Here is a 25,020-nt window from a genome sequence, read left to right as displayed (position 1 = left end):
TTTAAGCAGAAGTCGCTCTGTTCAATCCATGGCAGAGAAGAAGGAAGTTAAGAGGACATGTTCAATGAAAAGATCATCATCAGTTTCATCAGCTGGAGGATATTGCAGAATTCATCATCAAAATGATTATCCAATTTCTGATGAAGAAACTCATGAGAATTTTAATGTTGTGCACAGCAAACAGAGGAAGAAGGAGAAAGGCAAGATTCTTATAGTTTGCATGAGATTGCTTGGATTTTAGGATCCTTGAATTAGTTGCAGTGAGTTGTTGGTAGTTATGTTCTATGTGAGATTTAACAATTATTTCCTATGGTTTTTCTTCTTTTCCTTTTTTTTTTTTTGTGTCTTCTACCTTTAAATTTCTCTGAATGTCTTTTTGAAGAGTAAGATGATTGTGAATTTGTGTCCACTATGAATTTTGCACTCCCCTTAAGAAATAATATACCATGATACTCATATTAATTGATGCATATTTTAAATGTATTTGAGAAAATGATTTGAAATGAGTAATTAATACTGTGGGTATAATAGGAAAAAAAATTGTCTTCTCTTTATATGTTAAAAGTGACAAATAAAAGTGAAAATCTATTTTTAGAATACTGGACAAGTAAAAATAAACGGAAGGAGTACATAATTAAGTTGATGATCACACTTGAAAGCTAGCAGTTCTTTGAGTAGGTTGGTTGGTGGAGATTCCTAATTGGAGGGGCTATTCACACTCTCCTTGCTAGTTACTCTTTCGCCCTAATTTATGTGACAATGTTCGAATTTCGAGAGTCAAACTCTTAATTTTTACTGTGAATTCGGACATAGAATCTTTAAAATTTTTGAAACAAAATTTATATATTTGTAAACTACATAAAAGTACTATAAGTCACAATAATTAACCATTCGAAATAATCGAATTCGTTTAACTCTCGAAATCCGTACTTCACCGCATAAAGTATAATAGAGGGAGTAGTATATTATTTGTGGTATGAAAGAGATTCTTTTATTCTAACTAAGATTTTGGTTTGGACACTAAGAGTGGAACAACTATTAGTTGTTTGACAAACAATATAGGTCTTGGTTCAACCAATTAAATCTATATAAAGAAGAGTTAATCTTAGTTAAAAATAATATCCAAAAGATAAAGCTATCGGTGTCCAGACAGATAACTAGTATATTTTGTCCGTATGGTATTGAATATGAGCAATTATAACAATATTCAATGATCCAAAAAGATTGAATATGGCATTAAATAGTAATAAATATCAATAAAGGACATTTAAGTAAATAAAACGTGTGAGTTGTCGCGCCCCCTTTTTCTCGCGAAATCGGGTTTCGACATTTTTGGGACAACCCCTTTCCTTTTGGGATTGGGTAAGGGATTTGAAGAGTCGCCATCTAACGGATTAAGGTGCGTTAGGGCACCTAGAACAATTAATTCATATAGCAGTTACGTCACCAAAGATCGGGTAAGGGCTCGAAATTACCTCGAGGGGAAGGTGTTAGGCACCCCTCGAGGTCCACAACGATGGGTCTCGGCCAAACTCAATTAAGCGAATTAGTCTTATGGGAAAATAAATAATTTAGACAAATAGATAATTACAAGAAAACAAGAATTAAAGGGGTCCTACGTTTTTTAGCCTATAGGATCATTTCCATGCAATACTTGGTAACTTTCCCCAAGAAGGGGTGCTACACATAACATTAGCGCACAGGTCATCATTTCCTTTACTATCCAATTACTATCTTTCAGTTATTACCTAAGCGTTCTAGTAGCTTCTAATGCATACCTTGTGCGTGCACTACACGTCCCTTACCTATGGTCCTGGAGGTGTTTAGGACTTCTATTTTTTGGATGGATCTAGACTCACCTACGTTTTTAAAAAATGAGAAGTAAGCGACAAACAAAAGTTCATATAGGACTGTCACATAAGTAGCAATTAAAGGGCTCATGTTAACCTCCACAAATAGCCAACCAATGCACGCAATTCAAACAAACAAATTTTATAGTTTAGGATCTTATAGGCAAGATATCTAGATGAGCATGCACAGAATATATAAAAACTTTATTAAAGCGAGCAGCGATTCCTATCAGTTTGCCTACTGGTTTGTTAACACTCTGTATCTGGGCATGTTTTCAAGCAGCAAGAAATCATAATTTGGTCCCATACTTCTTTGATTACCCTATCAGCTTGCCGAAGTGATAACCGGGCAGAATCCTATAGGCATGATATCTAAGTGCAAAACTGATTTTTATATTTGTTTCCTATAGGCATGATATCTAAGTGGGTAGAGACGTTAACAGAATGTCATACAAATTTAGTAATTTGCACAAGGAAGATCCTACATACGTGATCTCTAATGCACATTGAGATTTAAAAATATGCTTGAAACATGGGTTCTTGAGGCTGAATTGATAAAATAACCTATAAACAGGACTTCTAGGATGCCAAGTATGAAACTCCAAATTTCAAACGGTGAGACAAGATCCTATAGGCATGATTTCTAATGGTATGCACATAAAGAATCATCACAACAGCCTACAGACATGGTTTCTACCCAAACCTGACAAAGATATATAAAAATCCCTCCCCAACTTTTACTAATAACCCCATATCTGTTTTTACAAGGATTATTACATTATTACAGACCAATATGAATGAATTACACAAAGCTATTCATTACACTATAGGGAGCCTTAGCAGGCCCAACATCAACCTGGAAACCAGGCCTTCAAGCAAGAAAATCTGATGTACACAGGTAGTCCATCCATAATACACAAATGCGCTTCTGATGTGTCAAAGTTCCCAAGGGCCTCAAGGACCCCGGGCAATGCTCACACAGAAACCTTTCAAAGGAAACAGTTTTGTAACAGGTTGGAAGACCAGCCCCAATGTGTCACAGTTGAGAGGAGTCTCATGGACCCTAGGTAGTGCTCACAGTGGGGGTGGTAGGACCCTAGATAACTAAGACTAGAAGTATTAAAAAATAATGTATAAGGGGGGCAGGGGATAGTTTTAGAAAAACATTGATTTTTTGGGGGCAAACAGGTTCAAAAGACTGCAAATAGAACAGAAACCTCATTTAGCAGATTAGTTCAGGCATAGATACCAGTAATTCAACAATCACAACAAGAGCAGGGGCACTTGAATTACAAACTGAACTGATCACACATATTTGCAGTACCTAAACATGTTATGAATAGAGGCATACAACTAAATCAACAAGGTTTCACATGACTGAAGTTGACTTGGTTTATTGATTATCACTTGGTGGAATCTTATGGACATGTATTTGAACGAATAAAACATGCTGAAGTTAAAATAACTAACCAAACAAACACATAGAACATGATGGTAGGAATTTAAAGCATACTAGTCTAGAAGGAAGTACACAGAAATCATGGATCAGACAGAAACATGCTAAGGTAAACAAACCATACCAGCACATAGAACATGATAGGTTAACAGGAATTAAGGCATGCTAGTTAAGAGAGAAATAAACAGGAAACAGAAGCATGTTGAGGTCTGTAATAGACTGACTACATAAACACATAGAATAGAACAAGATAATCAGGAATTAAGGCATACCAGTTAGGAAAAAAGTAAATAGGAAGGTGAAGGCAGGTGGAATCCAAGAGTCTAGCCTTGGCTTTCAGCTGGCTAGACAATGCAGCAAATTAGAGTGATAGAAGGAACTCAAGTTGTATAAGTGTATAAGTGTAGGTGTGAGCTTGTGTCTCAGTGTGTGCTCGTAAGCATAGGTGTGTCTTTTAAAATCAGAATGGTGAAAGGATTATATAGCATACAGTAGACTAAACAAGTAAGGTAGGAAAATCAAGGGCACACAAATAAGGCATGCAAAATCAATTAACCAGTTAATTAGGGCTAAACATCAATCAATTAAGAGGACAGAATCCTGAAAATGTCACTTAAATTAAGGAGAATCTCATAAGAAATCAATTAGCGGACATAATTGAGGTTTAATAAGGTAAGCAATAAGTCCAGAGACCATTTACAGGTCGGTCACAATAATCAAAGCCCAGAAATCAGGCTAGTAATATAATTAAGGAAAGCAGTACCAATTATGAATCACATATAAGGAAAGAATAAGTAAGAATCTTTTGAAGAGATATCAGTTTTGAAAAAGGAGTACAATTTCAAACCCTAATTAAGCAAGTAAACCAATTAATCAGTTTATTTGAAAGAGCCAAAATAAACGGGCAAACATTAGAGCAAGCAGTAGAATAATTAGAAACCCTAGGGCATAAAGACATAGGGATGAAAATCGGCCGAAAAGTAAAGGAAGAAAACCGGAGTTAAGCACTTAAACATTTTAAAACATTTTGCAGAAACTTAAAAAGATGAAACTCTAGCTTTTAGGGAAAAACGAAAATCGGTTAACAATAATAAGAAAAACAGCAGCATCTTAAAGGAAAAGTAACAAACAAACTCAAACCGCTTCAGATCTAAGGAGATCTGAACGATTTAGCCAGGAATAGTTAGGTTATGTAAAAAAATAAATAGAGGTGAGAAAAATCTGGTTTGAACCAGAGATTTGAAGACATAAACACGAAGATATCAATACTCACAAATATAGGAATGAACACAAAAGGATTAATCGAGAAAATGAGGGATTTGAACTAAGTCTGTGTCGAATCTTTTTGAGATTCCATCAAATAACATGGAATTCGAACAACCAGTAGAGATAGGAGGCCGGATAAGGCCTAGAATCGAAGAAGAAACCCATGGATCGAATGGATTCTGGTGACAGCGGGCTAGGGTTAGGAGGAGGGTGAGAGAGAAGAAAGGAGGAGAGGGTTTCAGGGGCGGCGGATTTGGTAAAATGATTAGGGTTTGGGGGGTTGTTGGTTAATTAAAAATGGTAAGAATATCTTGGACCGTTGATCTCTTGAGATCAACGGCCAGGATCGAATTTGGGGGTAGGGCGGGTTATAAAATTGGGTTATGGGTTAATGGGTTAATTTAATTAGGTGGGGTGGTAATTTGGGCCAGGTTCGAAAGAAATCAAATTAAAAGAGGCTATTTATTAAATACCCAATTAATTTGATAAAATAATTTATGAAAATAGCTAATAAATGATAAAAAATGATATTTATGCATAAAAATGATTCAAAATAATTACTTGCTATTATAAAATATAAAAAAGTCATTTTTCATGTAGATAATGTAATTATGCATATAAGGAATACTATTGCAAAGTGATTGCAATTATAGCCTAAAGATATAAATATATTTATGCATAAGATGATTAAAGCTTAATATAAAGATAAATGATAAAAATCAAGTAATAAATTATTATTAAATTATTTGTGATGCAATTAGTAATAATTTAGATACTAAAATGCCGGAATATATTAATTAAAATCCCTTTAAAAATTACAGAAAATTATGAAAAAATATTGGTTGATGTTCATGCCCTATTTTTGAAAGTATATATGCATTAAAATATATGAGGGAAAAATTGGGTATCAACAGCTGCCCCTCTTTACCCGGGAAGGATGAAAGAGTTGTCGGGTAAAGAAATGATGACCGATTTTGACCGAATGGGGTGTTTTGAAAAATATAGGCCGCACCCTGGTCCCTGAGCTGCCTACATATCCCTGTTTTTACAGAAATCAGGCCATGTATAGTTGTGGACCCACCGGTGAATGAAACCGACGGAATTGTTATAGGAATGGTAGTATGTTTCGGAAAAGGTTCTTTTGTAAAGGGTAGTATCGGATGGGTTCGTGTGGAGTTATGAAAGCGAATCTGAATTGTAACGGACGTATCACAGGGCAGGTATCTTAACGGTCATAGAGTAAAGGCGGGTAATTGATGGGAGTCGATTACGTTTGAAATAATGGCAAGGTATAAATGGTACGAGCGGAAATCGGAGCGAAGGTTGCTCCTGTTTGAAGAACGGTTACTTCCTGGGTTACCTACAAAACTTAAAACACGATGCATGCAAGTATATAGATTATTGCAAGAATTTAAACATGATGCAAATTCCCTTTGGACCATGATAGGTTGTCTTTGGACAGTGAAGATGACGTCCTTAGACCATGACATCCCGGGACATGAATCATGAGAGAAGAGGTTCGCAGGCCATGAAATGATGTTCTCGGGTCATGAAAATGGTTCCTCTGAACCATGACGCCTTTGAATAATAATGTGCGATATTGAGAGATCCTTAGGCCATGACATAGTGTCTTCAGGCTATGAGGATGATGCCTTCGGACTATGACGCCTTTGGACAAGTTGGCTATACATTAGCCCATAAAGTGCAGAGACATGATACTAAAGGTAATAACAAGGAAACGCTTAGCCTCGTGCAGACTTTGGGGGCAGAGCTTAGCCCCGAGAGAAGAAGATAAAACAGATTGAAAATGGACTAATACTTATGCAGAGGGAGACAATGCTTAGTCTCACGAGAAGGCAGTGCTTTGCCTTATGCAAATACGGAGGCAGGGCTTAGCCTCATGCAAGAGAAGGCAATGCTTAGCCTTATGCAAATATGGAGGCAGGGCTTAGTCTCTTGCAAGATTTGAGACAGAGCTTAGTTTCATGCAAGGGAAGGCAGTGCTTAGCCTTATGCAAATATGGAGGCAGGGCTTAGCCTCATGCAAGATTTGAGTCATGGATTAGTCTCATGCAAGGGAAGGCAGTGCTTAGCCTTATGCGAATATGGAGGCAGGGCTTAGCCTCATGCAAGAGAAGACAATGCTTAGCCTTATGCAATATGGAGGCGGAGCTTAGCTCATGCAAGATTTGAGACAAGGCTTAGTATCATGCAAAGAGAAGGCAATGCTTAGCCTTATGCAAATATGGAGGCAGGGCTTAGCCTCATGCAAGATTTGAGACAGGGCTTAGTCTCATGCAAAGGAAGGCAGTGCTTAGCCTTATGCGATAGACAAATAGCAAATAGGAGCAGAATATTTCTTAGCTAGAGATATATTTGCGCTTGGCGGTCCGATTGTTATGAGGATAGTGATTTTGATATGTGTGTATTTGCGAATACTCCTGTTAGTTCACTGTACCTGCATCCAAAGAAAAATCGTGAGTTTTGTAGGGGAAGGTTGGTTCGTGCCTTTGTCTGCTTGCTTTGCTTTGCTCTTTTCTGGAGGCCCTATTCGATTTACCCTGAGTAACACCTGGCAACCATAGAAATAAAGTTTTTGAAAATACGCACTTATTGATGAAATAGAGTTTTTTAGAAACATAGTGGAATATAATATCAAGTAAATTAGATGAACGAATGACTGTAACACTTTTAGAGACATTGCGGCTTCCTTGCACTAGAATTTTGAGGGTCCTCCTCAAAATTCTGCCCCAGTTACTTAACCAATTTTTGACTGTCTTGCATATGATGGCGTCGGCTGGACTTGTTCCGGAATTTTGAGGGTCCTCCTCAAAATTCTGCCCCAGTTTCTGGTTCTGGGGAAATGAAGATTTTATTAAGATGTGACCGAACCCATAGGGCTGCCTACGTATCCCCTCTTAAATGGGAATCAGGTCAAGCGTAGTTCAGTTACATCAGATGAAGGAATGTAAACAGTCTAAACATAGTATCTCTTGACTGCATCTGAATTGATAGGTTTTGGCCAAACTTCACCATCCATTTCTGCAAGTATGAGTTCTCCTCATGTTAGTACCATGTGAACCATGTAGGGACCCTGCCAGTTGGGTGAGAATTTCCCTTTGGCTTCATCCTGATACGGAGATCCGCTTCAGCACCAGCTGCCCCGGTGCGAATTGTCTTGGTCTGACCCTTTTGTTGAAAGCTCTGGACATTCTATTCTGATAAAGCTGATCGTGACATACTATATTTATTCTTTTTCCGTCTATGAGGGCTAGTTTCTCATAGCGGCTCCTTAAGGATCATGCAGGAAGCTGACCTCGGCGGGAATGACAGCTTCGGTACCATAAACCAGCAAATATGGAGTTGCCCTGATTGATGTGCGAACTATGGTACAGTATCCCAATAAGGCAAAGGGTAACTTCTCATGCCATTGTTTGTGATTTTCTACCATCTTCCTCAGTATCTTCTCGATGTTCTTGTTGGCAGCTTCCACAGCTCTGTTCATTTGAGGCCTGTATGCTGTAGAGTTTTTATGCTTGATTTTGAAAGTTTCACGCATGGCTTTCATCAGATCACTATTGAGATTGGCGGCATTATCAGTGATAATGGACTCGGGAACCCCGAATCGACAAACAATACGATCATTGACAAAATCTGCGATGACATTCTTGGTTACAGCTTTGTAAGATGCAGCCTCCACCCATTTTGTGAAGTAATCGATGGCCACTAAAATGAACTTGTGCCCGTTTAAAGCAGTGGGCTCGATCGGACCGATGACATCCATTCCCCAGGCGACAAAAGGCCAAGGTGCACTTGTTATATTGTGTTCATTTGGTGGCACCCTTATCATGTCTGCATGTATCTGGCATTGGTGGCATTTCTGGACGTACCGGATGCTTTCCATGGTCATCCAAAAATATCCAACTCTGAGTATCTTTTCGGCTAGAACAAAACCGTTCATATGTGGTCCGCAAGTTCCGGCATGTATCTCCTCAAGCAATCTGGAAGCCTCCTTTGCGTCAACACGCCTTAACAACCCCAGATCAGGAGTTCTTCTATATAGGGTCCCTCCGCTTTGTAAGAAGTGATTGGACAGCCTCCGCAATGTGCGTTTCTGAGTATGGTTTGCATGTTCCGGTATTCTCCTTTTGCCAAATATTCTTTGATGTCGTGGAACCAAGGTTTTCCATCCGTTTCTTCTTCAACATGAGCACAGTAAGCCGGTTCATTATGGATCCTCACCGGGATGGGATCGATTAAATTCTTATCTGGATGTTGTATCATTGATGACAAGGTGGCCAGTGCGTCTGCAAATTCATTTTGAATTCTGGGCATATGTTTGAATTCTATCTTTGTGAACCTCTTCATCAATTCCTACACATGATACAAGTATGGTAGTATCTTGGTGTTTTCGTAGCCCATTCTCCTTGAACCTGATGTACTAGAAGATCCGAATCACCAATTACCATCAAATCCTGTATATTCATATCGATGGCCAAATTGAGCCCCATGATTCAAGCCTCATATTCAGCCATATTGTTGGTAAACGAAAACCTAAGCTTTGTGGATACCGGGTAATGTTGACCTATTTCTGACCGGGTAATGTTGACCTGTTTCTGGTACCAAAACTGCTCCAATGCCCACTCCTTTGAAGTTTGCGGCCCCATCGAAGGACATTCTCCAACCGTCGTAGGCTTCAGCAGTGTCCTCTCCTACGAATGATACTTCTTCATCAGGAAAATATATTTTTAATGGTTCGTATTCTCCTCCCACAGGATTTTTTGCAAGATGGTCTGACAATGCTTGTCCTTTGACTGCCTTCTGAGTTACATAGATGATATCGAACTCACTTAACAATATCTGCCACTTGGCTAACTTCCCGGTTGGCATGGGCTTCTGAAAGATGTATTTCAGAGGGTCCATCCGTGCTTCGTCAGGTGTGAACTTCTTACTCAAGTAATATATGGCTTGCTCCTTTCTTCCTGTCTCGTCATGTTGTCCCAAAACACATCCGAAAGCCCCATCTAATACAGACAGATAGAGTAGTAAAGGTCTCCCAGGTTCTGGCGGGACTAGGACTGGCGGTGTAGACAGGTATTCCTTGATTTTGTCAAAAGCCTTCTGACAATCCTCGGTCCAACTGGTTTCAACATCTTTCCTCAGCATTTTGAAGATGGGTTCACATATTACTGTGGACTGTGCTATGAAGCGGCTGATGTAGTTGAGGCGTCCCAGGAAGCTCATCACATCCTTTTTGCTCTTTGGTGGTGGTAACTCTTGGATAGCCTTAACTTTGGACGGGTCCAACTCGATTCCTCGGCGGCTGACAATGAATCCCAACAGCTTTCCTGCGGGAACCCCGAATGCACATTTTGCGGGGTTCAATTTTAAATTGTACCTTCTTAGCCTGTCAAAGAACTTCCTCAAGTTTGCTATGTGATCTGCGGCCCTCTTGGATTTGATGATGACGTCGTCAACATACACCTCTATTTCCTTGTGTATCATATCATGGAAGATGGTTGTCATGACTCTCATGTAGGTAGCCCCAGCATTCTTTAGACCAAATGGCATCATCTTGTAGCAGTACACTCCCCATGGTGTAATGAAGGCTGTTTTCTCTGCGTCTTCTTCGTCCATCCAAATCTGATGATAACCCGCAAGCAATCTACAAAGGATTGGAGTTTATGCTTGGTGCAATTGTCGATCAGAATGTGTATATTTGGCAGCGGGAAATTGTCCTTGGGACTTGCTCTATTTAAATCCCGATAGTCAACACACACCCTTACTTTCCAATCTTTCTTCGGAACCGGTACAATGTTGGCTAACCAGGTTGGGTACTCAACTACCCTGAGGACCTTGGCTTTGATCTGCTTAGTGACTTCCTCCTTGATTTTTAGGCTCATGTCTGGTTTGAACATTCTGAGTTTCTGCTTCACCGGCGGACACATTGGATTGGTAGGCAACTTATGAGCCACTATGGATGTGCTCAGACCGGTCATGTCATCATATGACCACACAAAAATGTCCTCATATTCTTTCGAGAAACAAGTGTATTCTTCCTTCTCTGATGGTGATAGGTGAATGCTTATGCGAGTCTCTTTGACGTTTTCGGAATCTCCCAAATTGATTGCCTCGATTTCGTCCAGGTTGGACTTAGGTTTGTTCTCAAAATTCTCAGCCTCTCTAACAACTTCCTCAGGTATTTCATCTTCCTCTTCCGAATCACTATCCTCATGTTGCGTTGTCTCATTACATGTCACACTCATTGGTTTATTAGAAAAAGTAATAATAATGCTGTAGAAGAAAAATGTAAAAGATAATAATGAACACCAAATACCAATACATTAATTAAATTTGAAAATATCCAAAACTGTTACGGCTCGATGACTCGAGCAATTATTCCGAAACAAAATGCGTCTTTAAAACAAAATGCTGAAAATATCTTAAATGCCTAGCATGGCTATTAAAACAAATCAGGCTAATCGCCAAGCTACCCAGGAACTTGGCAGGCCCGGGATGGTGTGGCTGTCCAATTCTTGAGGACAGCTCCCTTCTCCACGGTCTAAATGGTGAGGCCTTCTTCCTCCTCCTCCTCAACTATCACATTGCAATCCATATTCTCATCTTCTAGGAACAAATTTCTCAACCCAGCCAAAGCTTCTTCCTCTGCAGATCCCCATATTGTATCGGCCCGGTGAAAAGTCTGACTCAGATGTGACACTGGCTGCTCGAGAGGGTAGTAAGGACCACGCCATGGTGGCGACCAATCATTATATTCTTGCCAGGTGTATGGATGTCCCAGCCCAAAAGTTGTGCCGTGATGCTTCAACTGTATCGGTTTGGTAATGCCCTGGAGTTTCTTTCCAAGCCCTTAGCCGGGTTCATATCCAGACCATGCCAGTATGCTTTCTATTTTGTTACTCCACCACTTGTCCTTCTCAATTGCGTTGACATGCTCAATGCGGTGATAAGTCTCTCCACCCATCCTTCTTCTATTCTCGACAACCGGAACAGTTTGACTGGTGTAAATGGGGTTACTTCCATCCCCGTGAATGATTACCTCCTGATGGTTCCATTCGAATTTCACGGCCTGGTGTAGCGTAGAAGCCACAACCCCAGCGGTATGTATCCAAGGTTGTCCCAGTAGAAGATTGTATGTGGCAGATATGTCTAGTACTTGGAACTCAACATCGAACCAGGTCGGGCCCACCTGCAAATAAAGATTAATCTCCCCAATCGTGGCCCTTTGAGACCCATCAAATGCCTTCACGTTCATACTTCCTGCTCGTATCTCATGGAAATCTTTGCCCAACCTTTTCACAGTAGTCAAAGGAAAAATGTTAAGGCTTTAACCCCCATCTATTAAGACCTTGGCGATGAATTTGTCCTCAAACTGTACTGTGATATGTAATGCCCTGTTGTGACTTAATCCTTCAGGTGGTAATTCATCCTCGTGAAAGGTGATCTTGTGACTCTGCAGTATTTGCCCTACCATGTTGGCCATCTCTCCACTGGTGATGTTGTTGGGTACGTAAGCTTCATTTAACACCTTCATCAGAGCACTCCTATGCGCCTCAGAATTTTGCAGTAGCGACATGATGGATATCTGGGCGGGAGTCTTTTTCAAATGATCGACGACAGAGTATTCTCTTGCCTGTACTTTCCTCCAAAGATCATCTGGACCAGTTTTAATGACGGATCGTTTGGTAGCAGTCTCCTTGCTTGATCCTCCCAAATTTTCGGGTGTATAGATCCTTCCAGTTCTGGTCATTCCCTGTGCGGCACTAGATTCTTCCATCTTTGCTTTTCCCTTTCTCCTAGCTTCGGCAATGTAATCCCAGGGTATGGCGTTGGACTTGAAAGGAGGTGTGGGCGCTACTGTCACAGTGAAGGGTGTGGATACTTCTACTTCAAACGGAGCTGGTGCAGTTGCAGGTGCTGTTACTTCAATTTCGAACGGGACTGATGCGACTACTTTAACTTCGACTGGCGGCTGTATCTGTACCACAATAGGAGTGAGCGTGACTGCAGGTTTAGGGTCATCACCTTCCCGAATAAGCCTGATTGACCCCTCATGATCCCATTCTTCATCAGTCTCTATCACATTTACCCCTTCACCCCTATGATCTGGGAGGGGATTATTGCGGACATTTGGTGCGGCTTATTTTGCTTGTATGACTTTTGTATCAATCAGGGTTTGAATCTTATCTTTCAGGGTATGGTATTCATCAATAGTATGCCCTTTCATGCCAGAATGGTATGCACATGTTTTGTTTGGGTTGACCCACTGGGAGAAGTTTTCCATTGCAACAGCATGAATGGGGGTAACATATCCAGCATGCTTCAATCTTTCATATAGTTGGTCAATGGGTTCAGCAATAGGGGTATATTGTCTGGGCGGCCTGCGATCAAAATTGGGTCTGGGTTTTTGATAGTTTTGACGGGTTGGAGATGAATGATAATAGACTGGCTGGGTGTTGTAAGTATGATAGGCAGTGGCGGGTTGAGAATATCTGGGAGGTGAGGGTTGGTATGCAGGTGGAGGTGTCTGGTATGTGAGTGGAGATTTTGGACCTTGGGCCACCATTACTGCCCCTACTTCTTTCTTCTTTAATATACCCCCTGACTGCAATGCTTTGTTTGTGGCCTGTAATGCCTCGAAATTGGTCACCATCCCGCTCTTGATTCCTTCTTCAATCCTTTCTCCGAGTTTGATGATGTCGGAGAAATTGTGATTTTCGATGACCATTAGCCTTTCATAATATTGAGGATCCTGGGCCTTGACGAAGAATTTGTTCATCTGCTTTTCTTATAATGCCGGCCTGACCTTTGCAGCTTCTGACCTCCATCGAGTAGCATACTCGCGAAAAGTCTCTATTGGTTTCTTCTTTAGATTCTGTATGTAGAAGACATCTGGTGCATTCTCTATGTTAAACCTGAATCGATCCATGAAGTCCGACGCCATGCTTACCCTTTTAACCCACTTCTTGGGATTCTGACTGATATACCAAGATAGGGCATCCCCCGTGAAACTCCTCATGAGCAGCTTCATGCGAATCCTTTCATCATCCCAACACCCACGAGCTTATCACAGTATGTTCTCAAATGTACTTTCGGGTCACCTGTTCAAACTTAGGAGGTTTGTAACCCTCCGGCAGTTCCACGTTTGGCTGAATGCACAGATCCTCATAATTCAGACCTTCAATTCCTTTTCCTCATTCGACACTCCGGATTCGGCTCGTGAGCTTCTTGAGCTCTTCGACCATGTTCTTAATGAGCAGGTCCTTCTCGGCAAATTCTGGAGCGTATGATTTTGGTTGAGTAGAGTGAGGTAAGGTTTCCACATATATGGGATTGCTTTGGTGGGTGCTAGGGGTTGGAGTGTAGTGGTGATCGTTGGTGGAATTTTGCGGATCAGGGATAGGTTGTGGGGTATTCTGAGGAGTGTGGTAGGTGGTTTGCGGGTGCTGAGGAGGAAGATGTTGGTGTTGAGGAGGAGTGGGTACTGGTGGAGGATTAGGATTTTGGGGAGGAGTTACATATTGATGGGGTGCAGGAGGATTTTGTGGACGTTGGTTCGGTGTATTTTGAGGAGGTGCTGGGTTTTGAGCATTTTGTTGGTTGACATCTGGGATGTTTAGGGTGAGGGAGAGGTTTGCCAAGTTGCGGACCTGCTCAAGTTCTCCTTGCAACTCCAGTATTTCTGCTCCAATCGTAGGACCAAATCATTCTGGGCCGGAGTACTCCGACCGTCGGAAGTTTTAATATTCTCAGCATGTTCTTTTCGGATACCACTCAGATCATCCATCTTAGATTTTCCTTTGCTTTTCGGATTACTCGGAGGAGGTGGAGGGCCTCTAGATCTGGTGTGATATACTGACGATGCCAGTATGTGCGAACCAACCTTGGGGATGGGAATAATAAAAATAAAGAAAAATAATAGGTAAACAAGTCAGTAAGGATTCTGAAAAGCATTTGCAGGATTTAAAAATGTATTGCGGAAACGTAAATTCGCGTCCTAATTTGGGGAACCTCGTTGTGCCCGAGGTAGGCCTAGCGACAAATAGATTTGGAGAGACATAATACTGATAAATGCCTCATTTCATTAATGTAATAAATAGGACGAATCTAAAAACGATGATAAATAAATGAGTTACCAATGGCATCTGCCTTATTACATTTGAATTCTAAACAGATAAACCTAATCTACTTGGTCCCGGAAGAACCTTCTCCATATTTGGCCTTCTTGGCTCCATCAATCAAGTTCCCCAGGTCATGCATATCCAGCAGCAGGTATGCCCCTGCTAGATGTCCTCCCTCGTTGCCTTCTGCATTCTGACAATCTACGACCCTTTTCCTCTTCTTCCCCTCCAGTTCCATTAGACCCTGCTCCAAGTACTCCTACCTTTCTGTTGACCTTGTGGCCATTTCTTTCCACTTGTTGATTGATTCCACGTCGAACTTGTGTTGCTCCAGATGCTTGGCTTCGGATTCAAGGACCCTCTTACGTAGCCTTTCATATTTCACTTGTGCTTCAGCGACTTCATCTATGACCTTGTTTACTTGACCAACCCTTGGCTCGAATATTCCTGCTATGTTATCTTCGAACCATGAGGGGTAAAAGTACACATGACCGGCGTGATACCGATCTGGCTCGATGGTATCCTTCTCCACGATAATCTTTAAGTGCCACATGTGCTGGGCCTCACATTTGTATGGAATGGCATCATCCTGAAAATCGGCTCTGTAGTGACTCATTTTAGAGACTCGTGGTATGACTTGTTTTCTACCCGCTTGTCTCATAACCCTGATAGGAACATAAGGGTGTATTCCCCTTAACCCAATCAACACTAAATGCGGAACATCCCTGGATCTGATGATGAATTCATCGGTAGGGAACCACTCGAACATCCATTGAACCTGGTCCTCGGTCAAATTGTTGAAAAACTGTGCCTATTCTGTAGCGTTCTCTGGCTATGCAAATCTGTCTGGGATAAAGGTCATTCTTTTAGGATGGTGGAAAGCGATGTGATTGTTCCATGGTCTCCGTGGAAACTCTTGGCGGTACTGACCCCTCCGAAGATGTTCTAACAACCAAATCTGTAGTAGCAAGTTACAACCCTTAAAGTGCTTGAACCCCTTCTTGCAACGGTCCAAAGCCCGGTATATGTCTGCTACAATCATCGGGACAATAGTATAGGTTCGTCCCTCGATTCCCTCTATTAAAGCTTTGGTTACCATGACCAACCTGGTGTGGATTCTGTCCCCTTGGCTTGGTAACACTATCATACCCAGAAAGCAGAAGATGAACACAAAAACCCTGCGATGAGTCCAACCTAGGGAAATGATGGAGAATTCATCATGAAAGATACATTAAGATTTGTTGTGTCCGTATCGTTCATAGAGGAAGTCAAAGGGTATGTAAGACTTCTTCAGGCACTCCAAGTCCTCATTCTTTCTCAGGCCCATCATTTTCAGAGACCCCCTAGTATTGCGATTTTCTGGTACTAGTAAACCGGGACTATCCCATGGTAATCTAGCGAACCCTCCGATTTCCTCCAGGAGAGGAGTCATTTCTATATTACCAAAACGGAATACAACTCTTACTCCGTCCCAGAACATAGTAGTAGCTTCGATCAACATGTTGTTTGGTTGAATGTCCAATAAGGAAGGTAGATTTCCAAGAACCCTTTTCACGTGGTTTTTATCGCTTGGCGAAAGATTTTCCCACCAGTCCAACAACACCGCTGGTATACTTCGGACCATACCGAACTTGGGGACTTCGTATCTCATTTCTGCAAAACAAATAAAGTTAGCCCTTCCCCCCTCCGGATTCGAATATTTACACATTAATGATTAGCATGTCGGCATTTATCTCTCAAAAATAATGCACATATAGTGATTGCATCCATTGGGATTATGGAAATCCTGGCGGACTTTGGACAAGGCTTTCTTAGAGGGTTATTATGTGGACGGAATATTAACCCCGGCTAGGTTTGACCATGATGCATGTACAGTTAATCAGAGTAAGGTTTCTATAGAGGTCTAGACTCGTACCCTCAAGTGGACAACTTGATGGGGAAAGGCACGAAACCGTCGACTGCACCGCTGATCGACTAGTTTTACCGCAAATAAGCCTTTCCGAATTTAAAGGGTGATATATAGGTAGGGCGGCAAACACTCATCAAGCATTTCTATAGGATTTGATTACGCACGAGTGGAATATGATGTTGAGCATGATTTATGCAATAATAAATAGCATGTTGTCACGTATTTGCACGTTAAAAATGATAAATGCGGTATTTAATAATTGAAAGACGTTTAAGAAAGAAAACAAGGAGACAAGTCAGTTTCTGTAGTAAAGGAAATCATAAATGCTTGAAAATAGGCAATTAAATCAGATAAAGGGGAAAGGGAAAGGGTGCACACGTATTAACAGAATAAAGCATGCTTAAGACTAATTCAGAAAAAGCAAGTGTGTTATGGTAAGAGGTTAACATCTCCAGAAGAGTCGCCATGCTGTCGCGCCCCCTTTTTCTCGCGAAATCAGGTTTCAACATTTTTGGGACAACTCCTTTCCTTTTGGGATTGGGTAAGGGATTTGAAGAGTCGCCACCTAACGGATTAAGGTGCGTTAGGGCACCTAGAATAATTAACTCATATAACCAGTTACATCACCAGAGATCGGGTAAGGGCTCGAAATTACCTCGAGGGGAAGGTGTTAGGCACCCCTCGAGGTCCACAACGCTGGGTTCCGGCCAAACTCAATTAAGCGAATTAGTCTTATGGGAAAATAAACAATTTAGACAAATAGATAATTACAAGAAAACAAGAATTAAAGGGGTCCTATGTTTTTTAGCCTATAGGATCATTTCAATGTAATACTTGGTAACTTTCCCCAAGAAGGAGTGCTACACATAGCATTAGCGCACAGGTCATCATTTACTTTACCATCCAATTACTATCATTCAGTTATTACCTAAGCGTTCTAGTAGCTTCTAATGCGTACCTTATGCGTGCACTACCCGTCCCTTACCTATGGTCCTGGAGGTGTTTAGGACTTCTATTTTTTGGATGGATCTAGACTCACCTACGTTTCTCAAAAATGAGAAAGTTAAGCGACAAACAAAAGTTCATATAGGACTTTCACGTCAGTAGCAATTAAAGGGCTCATGTTAACCTCCACAAATAGCCAACCAATGCACGCAATTCAAACAAACAAATTTTATAGTTTAGGATCCTATAGGCAGGATATCTAGATGAGCATGAAAAAAATATATAACAGCTTTATTAAAGCGAGCAGCGATTCCTATCAGTTTTCCTACTGGTTTGTTAACACTCTGTATCTGGGCACGTTTTCAAGCAACAAGAAATCATAATTTGGTCCCAAACTTCTTTGATTAGCCTATCAGCTTGCCTAAGTGATAACCGGACATAATCCTATAGACATGGTATCTAAACTGTTAATTAGAGACTACAGTTTATAAATGAGTCACTAATTTTAACAGGCAGATTTAGATCCTATAGGCATGCTTTCTAATTACAGGATTAATTACCCCTATAGGCATGGTTTCTAAGTGCTGAAACTGATTAGTATATTTATTTCCTATAGGCGTGATATCTAAGTGCAAAACTGATTTTTATATTTGTTTCCTATAGGCATGATATCTAAGTGGGCAGAGACGTTAACAGAATGTCATACAGATTTAGTAATTTGCACAAGGAAGATCCTATATACGTGATATCAATGCACATTGAGATTTAAAAATATGCGTGAAACATGGGTTCTTGAGGCAGAATTGATAAAATAACATATAAACAGGATCTCTAGGATGCCAAGTATGAAACTCCAGATTTCAAACGGTGACACAAGATCCTATATGCATGATTTCCAATGGTATGCACATAAAGAATCATCACAGCAGCCTACAGACATGGTTTCTACCCAAATCTCGACCTTAATCCTTGCTGACTTTTCAACCGCAACCTTCATTGTTTCTAGAGACACTTCAACCTTGGGAAGATCTCTATCAGAGTCGCACTGGTGACACATGGCGACCTGTGAATGCCTCATTAATGCTATCATGACTTAAGCATACTAGAGATAAATTTTTGACCCATACATTAGTAGGGAACATTTCCACTTTTAATGAGTTCTACGAATATGAATCTAGGTTAATCAAGTTAATGAGGACGTAACGAAAATGAGATGGTTAAAAAAAGGACTTGCTAGTATATTGAATTATTACTTAGCTAGAAAATGTTTAGGCAAAGTTTCACTTTTTGTTCTTCTATTATATAGTTAGTGCAGCTTATACTCGCGAATTCCCCAATCTACCACATAAACCTTCCATTATTGCGAACAAGTGTCGCGAATTTCTATCACAAAAAATAGAAAAATTAACGACTGAATACTTGAGTTATTAGCTATGTTAGTGTAATATAAAAAAAAACGAAATTTCACCTTTCCTTCCACAACTAGTAATGTTGGATGAAATTATCCTTTATTACTATGTTATAGAGTGAAAATCTTTTACATGTCCCAACTTTGCTTTAAAGATTAAACTTATACAATAGATATTTTCCTCCTCCTATCCTATGCGATATCTATTTTGCCTTTACCATTTTTAATTCCCTTTAGGTAATCTTTTTTTTAATATTGTAAATGATGTTTTATTCTTTTTCCCTACGTGATTTACATATAATTTTTTTTTATTTCCATTATAAGTTATAATTTAAGATTATAAAAGTTAAAACTAGAATCGTCCTTTCATGAACTTGTTATTAATACTATGTGCATAAAGTATACCATTAAGTTCAATTTTCTCTCTTATTCTCTATTTCATATACAGATTCAAGGATAACCTCCTTTAGAATTGTTGGGGTTTTAAGCATTAATATGGCTTAAAAGAGGGTGAATGAGAAATGGAGGGAAATGAAATTTTAAAGTGAAATTCTAAGTCCCCCCCCTCCCCTTCCCTTGACAAAGGGACATTGTCCCATATTGGAAGAGGAAGATGTTTTTGATGGGTATATAAGCAATTGCTCTTCTTCTAGCTCTTAAAGAGTTGAGAAGAAGGCAAGCCTCGCGCCGTCGTCGTCGCTCGGCTCGGCTGATTGATTGATTGATTGATTGATTGATTGATTAATAGTAAATATTAACAGAAATGTTATTACATATTCGTTTTAATAACAGAATATTAATATTAATATTAATATTAAAATCCAACGAAACTGTTTTCAGCTTTTTAGTTGTGTAACTGAAAATTAAACTTCCCTCTTTAATTCCCGGTTTATTATTGCATAAATTAGCCATTTATGTTATAGCATTTATGCTATGGCCGTTTTGCATAAACAGCCATTCTGAAGAGTTGCACCTCTTCTGTTTTCAGCCCAAAATTGGTTATAAATACAAGTCCATTCCCTCAGATTTTCCATACGGTTTTCTGAGTTCTCCTCCTTTCTTTTGCATACTCTTAACATCAAAGAAAGCAACAGTAAGTGTGATTTGCTACCGAACTTTGTGTTCGCTGAAACACTGGAGTTTGAAGTACCAGTACACCATTGTGTAATTCGTTCTATCCTGGGAGAAAATAATCCATAACCTTGGGTACTAGGAGGGGATTAAATTCCTTAAGGAAACACTGTGAATTCAGTGGGCTCGGATTAAAATTTTATTTCGTTTATATTTTTTGTTTATATTTTATTTTATCTTTTCCAGAATTAGTTTACAAATACAGCTTATAACAAGCTTAAGGAATTTAATATATATTAAATATATTTTCTATATTTGTGTTATATTCACTATTTTGGAGATTAAAAACTTTGTGGTTTTCTACTCCGTTGGAGATTAAAATCTACGTGATTTTTTTTGTGGTAATTAAATTTCGTATTACCAGGGAAAATATTTACAAGTATAGCAAGAACCCTCAAAAACTCACATAGATTTGGACATGCAGCCCCAAATCTAGTGCCCTCATATCAACATAACTACTCAACTATAAAATTATGGATAAAAATTGAAATTCTGGAAGTATCTTGCTATCTTAGAATTCAACATTCCACGATAGTGCACTTCTTGGATTATCAGTTTGATCATCTCCTCACTGTTTCTTTGTGTTCCTCTGAAGGTTCTCCAGTTTTGTTCCTGCCAAATATAATAAACAGCACACGCGAGTACCATTCTGTATGTTGCACACATTTGCTTCTTTCCTGATGCATGCCTTATCGCCCACTATTTTTCAGCATCCCAACTTTGTACATTCCTTTGTATCCCCATCCATTGTAGCAACTTCCTCCATATACTTGCTGAGTAGTTGCATTGAAAAAATAAGTGTTCATGACTTTCTTCTACCCTTTCACATAATGAGCAAGCTGAACTGGTTGCTATGCCCCATCCTATTAGTCTGTCTCTCGTATACAACCTTTCCAGGATTGCCAAGTACAAAATGAATCTCCATTTAGGACTGCTCCATTTATTACACAATAATCTCCTCCACTCCACTTTAGGTAGATCACCTCTCAACTTATTGTATATCAATCTGATGGAGTATTCCTTCATGCTCAACACTTCTTCAATTGCTATGTTAGCCTCAATTAGGTATTTACCAGCTCCCAAAATTTTTTGCATTAACCATGAGGCTTGATTAGCTTTCACTTGCCATATTACTTGTTGTTTGATGTAGTAAGCATGAATCCACTATATTCACAATCTATCCTTCTTCTTGTTTAGATTCCACAGTTGTTTGATTAGTGCAGCTCTATTCCAAATAACCATATCTGTGATATTCAGACCCCCTGCAGATTTTGGCCAACATAATTGTCTCCAAGCTACTAAAGCTTTAGCTTTGGTTTCTGTTTCACCTGTCCACAGAAATCTCTTGCAAATTGTCTCAATTCTTGTAGGATCTTCTTAGGTAAAGGAAATATCTGTGACCAAAATGATTGAATAGCAAATAAAACACTTTTGATCAGCTGCAACCTGCCTGCATAAGACAGAAACTTTGCTGTCCAATTTTTGATTCTGCCTAACATCTTATCTAGTAAAGGTTGACACTGTGCAATAGTTAGCCTTTTACTACTCAATGGGACTCCCAAGTATCTGAAAGTCAAAGAGCCTTTAGAAAAACCTAAGCACTGGATAATGTTTTGTTGAATATCTTCAGTGACCCCTCCAAAATAGATACAACATTTTTCCTGATTAGCAATCAGCCCTGAGGCCTTTGAAAACTGTTGAAAAAATTCATATAATAGCTGTATAGACACCACATCTCCCCTGCAAAATAGCAACAAGTCATCTGCAAAACTGAGTTGGATAATATTCAGCTTCTCACACCTAGGATGGTAGTTAAAGTCAGGCTTCTCTTTAAGAGTCTTCAAGCTCCTTGTAAGATACTCCATAGCTAGCATAAACAAATATGGTGATAATGGATCACCTTGTCTAACTCCTCTCTTTGCATCAAAAGGAGTTGTTGGCTTTCCATTAATCACAATAGCATAAGGCACTGTAGTAACACATGACATAATCCAAGAAAGAAATTTCCCTGGGATATTCATTTCTGTAAGTACTTGTTCAAGGAAACTCCATTCTACAGAATCATACGCCTTTTGCATATCAATTTTAACCATACATCTTGGTGACAAGTTCATGCCCCAGTAGAACATTGTCACTTAGTATTCTCCCCGGTACAAATGCTGTCTGACTCAAATCAACTAAGTCTCCCATTACTGACTGCAGCCTATTTGTGAGCATTTTGGAAATAATTTTGTAAGCATAGTGCAACAGAATATTGGCCTAAACTGCTTTATAGAAGAAGGATTTTTCACTTTTGGGATCAGAGTAACTATTGTCCTATTTATTGGTTTATACATTATACCATCATCAAAGAATTTCAGAACAACTGATGTAATGTCCTTGCCAATTATATGCCAAGTCTTCTTGTAGAAGTAGGCATTGAAACCATCTCCACCTGGTGCTTTTGAGTCACCAATCCCCTGCAAGGCTGTCTTCACATCTTCCTTAGTAAAAAGGGCTATAAGCTGAAGCTGTTGTGATCTTTTAAGTCTTGGACCATTCCTCATTATGCTAGGATTAATAGTAGGCATGTTGTTAGTTGATCTCCCTAATAATCCTCTATAGAACCCCACTATCTCATGTTCAATGCCCTCTGGATTGTTGATCAATCTTCCATTGCTATATGTTAAACTCTTTATTTGGTTTTGTGCTACTCTCCCTTTCATGCTTGCAAAGAAAAAAGTTGTGTTGGAATCACCTAGCTGAAGCCATTGTATTCGAGACCTTTGCTTATAGATGCTCTTTTCTATATTGCTCCACTTCTCTAGCTGCTGCTTTGTGTTTCTCTCCACATCAAACATATCAGCTGCTGTGTTTAGTTGTTCTCATCCGTGCTTGAATGTTTGCTAATTCTTCCCTTAACTGCTGCACCTTCTTTATTGTATTGGAAAATTCTCTCTTGTTTAACCTTTTCATCTCTTCTTTAATCTGCTTCAAATTACACCATATATCCTTCATAGTACTATTCTCCTTTTCCCATCTGCTTCTTATTATTTCTTCAAACTCTGGATGCTCAGTGAAACAGTTAAAAAACTTGAAAGGTCTCCCTTTATACTCCATTCCAGTCTCCACCTCTATACATAAAGGAGAGTGATCAGAGAAATGAGGATCCATCACACAGACTTGCAATGGTGGCATATTCATCATCCAATGTGCATTTACAATAGCTCTATCAATTCTACTAAACACATAGTTGTTTGTCCATGTGTAGGTTCTTCCCACAGTTCTTAGTTCATTTAACCTGCAATCCTCCATTAGAGCTCTAAAGTCCTTGATTTTATTATCCTGTATTTCTGTACCATTTACCCTGTCTTCTTTGTCCAATACTGCATTAAAGTCCCCCGTGAGCAGCCAAGGACTATCCATCTGTGAATCAATTTTCCTTAGTTCTTCCAACATATCACACATATGAGCAGCAGTATGCAGTCCATATATAGCTGTAAACGCAAATTGCTTGCTGGAGCTATTATTTTTTATTATACCATGAATATATTGAGTATGAGATTGCAACATAGTGAATTGAATACTATTTGCATCCCAGAGAATCCAAATTCTACCTCTTTCAGTAGCCTTACTATTTGAGCACCAACTCCAGCCTGGTGCACATTTATTTATGACCTCCTTTTCTTTAGCATTCTGTACTCTATGCTCAACTATTGCTATAAGATTGATTTTTTGTTTTTCCAAGAAAATTTTCATCTCCTTTTGCTTATGAACCTTATTAAAACCCCTCACATTCCATGTCACTATCTTCATATAGGTTTCTGTTTAGTTGGAATTATCTCTTCACCTTTTCCCCTACTACATTCAGCTTTATTATCATCTTCCCAGCATGTTTTGACTTCAATTGTTACTTCTCTCAATGGAGAAAAGCCATTTGTAGTCCTTATAACTTGTTGTATAGGACTTGTCAGTCCCACCCTGCCCTTTGCTTTTATCCATACTTGTTGATCTTCTTTTGGATTCTGTGTTTCATCTCCTTGATCAATCTGTTTGCCCGTGTCCCTCTCTACTTGCTTTGATGGACCTATTGCCACCCATTGAGTTGTTGGTTTCCTTGTTTGCTGAATATTTTCAATTATATTGGTACTAATTCCTTGCTGTTTATTCTGATGTTGCTCATTTTGAACACTTCTTTTTGTTGTTTCAGCTCTGTCTTGATCTCTTTCACAATCATGACCCACAATCAAACACTTCCTACAATACTGAGGAACCCAATCATACTCCACCATTTGCTCAAACTCTTTGCCTGAAGGATCTTGAATTTTGATACACTTAGGTAACTTCTTGCTGATATCCATCTCTATAAGCACTCGAGAATAGGAAATTCTAGAAGCATTACCTGTACACTCATCAGCATACAAAGGTGTTCCTAGTCCACTAGCAATTCTACTCAATGTCAATCGTCCCCAACAGTTCAAAGGCAAGTTAGGGAAACTTACCCATAATGGAATAGTTTTAAAAACTTCATTGTACAAATCAAAGTCCTCTGTCCATGATTTCAGAATCAATGGCTTCACTCCCATTGTATATGGTCCTGAGTATAGTACAGCATTTCAATCATCCATACTATTTAATAGTATCACAAAATAGCCTTCATTATGATAGTACACTTTAGGTTTGGCAGCAAAGTTCCATTGCACAGCTATGAATCTCTCCATGGCTCCTATTGACGGTGATTCTCCAATGATATATACAATTATAGCTTTCTGCCACTTTGTATTTTCCAATTCCATCTCCTCTTGCTGTAATTGTACCTTTTTAACCCCATCCTGAATAGTAGGTGGTATGAACACTAGATCCATACCTCTTGCAGCCATTTTATTCCCTGTGAACAGATTTGACCATTTCTGTTGATTTTCCCCCACTACTAC

The 25,020-nt window shown here is 39.5% G+C and overlaps 2 protein-coding genes across 2 annotated transcripts; both read right to left on the bottom strand.

Moving 5' to 3' along the window:
- On the bottom strand, positions 22,949–23,902 carry LOC109224111. Its single transcript, XM_019388698.1, has one exon. The coding sequence runs from the start codon at positions 23,900–23,902 to the stop codon at positions 22,949–22,951; it is 954 nt and encodes a 317-aa protein (XP_019244243.1).
- LOC109224110 lies at positions 23,899–24,672 on the bottom strand. Its single transcript, XM_019388697.1, has one exon. It carries the CDS (start codon positions 24,670–24,672, stop codon positions 23,899–23,901), a length of 774 nt encoding a protein of 257 aa, XP_019244242.1.

The sequence above is a fragment of the Nicotiana attenuata genome, chromosome 3, assembly GCF_001879085.1.
Source record: "Nicotiana attenuata strain UT chromosome 3, NIATTr2, whole genome shotgun sequence".
Taxonomy (NCBI): Eukaryota; Viridiplantae; Streptophyta; class Magnoliopsida; order Solanales; family Solanaceae; genus Nicotiana; species Nicotiana attenuata.
Note: the sequence above shows the minus strand (reverse complement) of the source record. Positions and strands in the feature narration are given on the sequence as shown.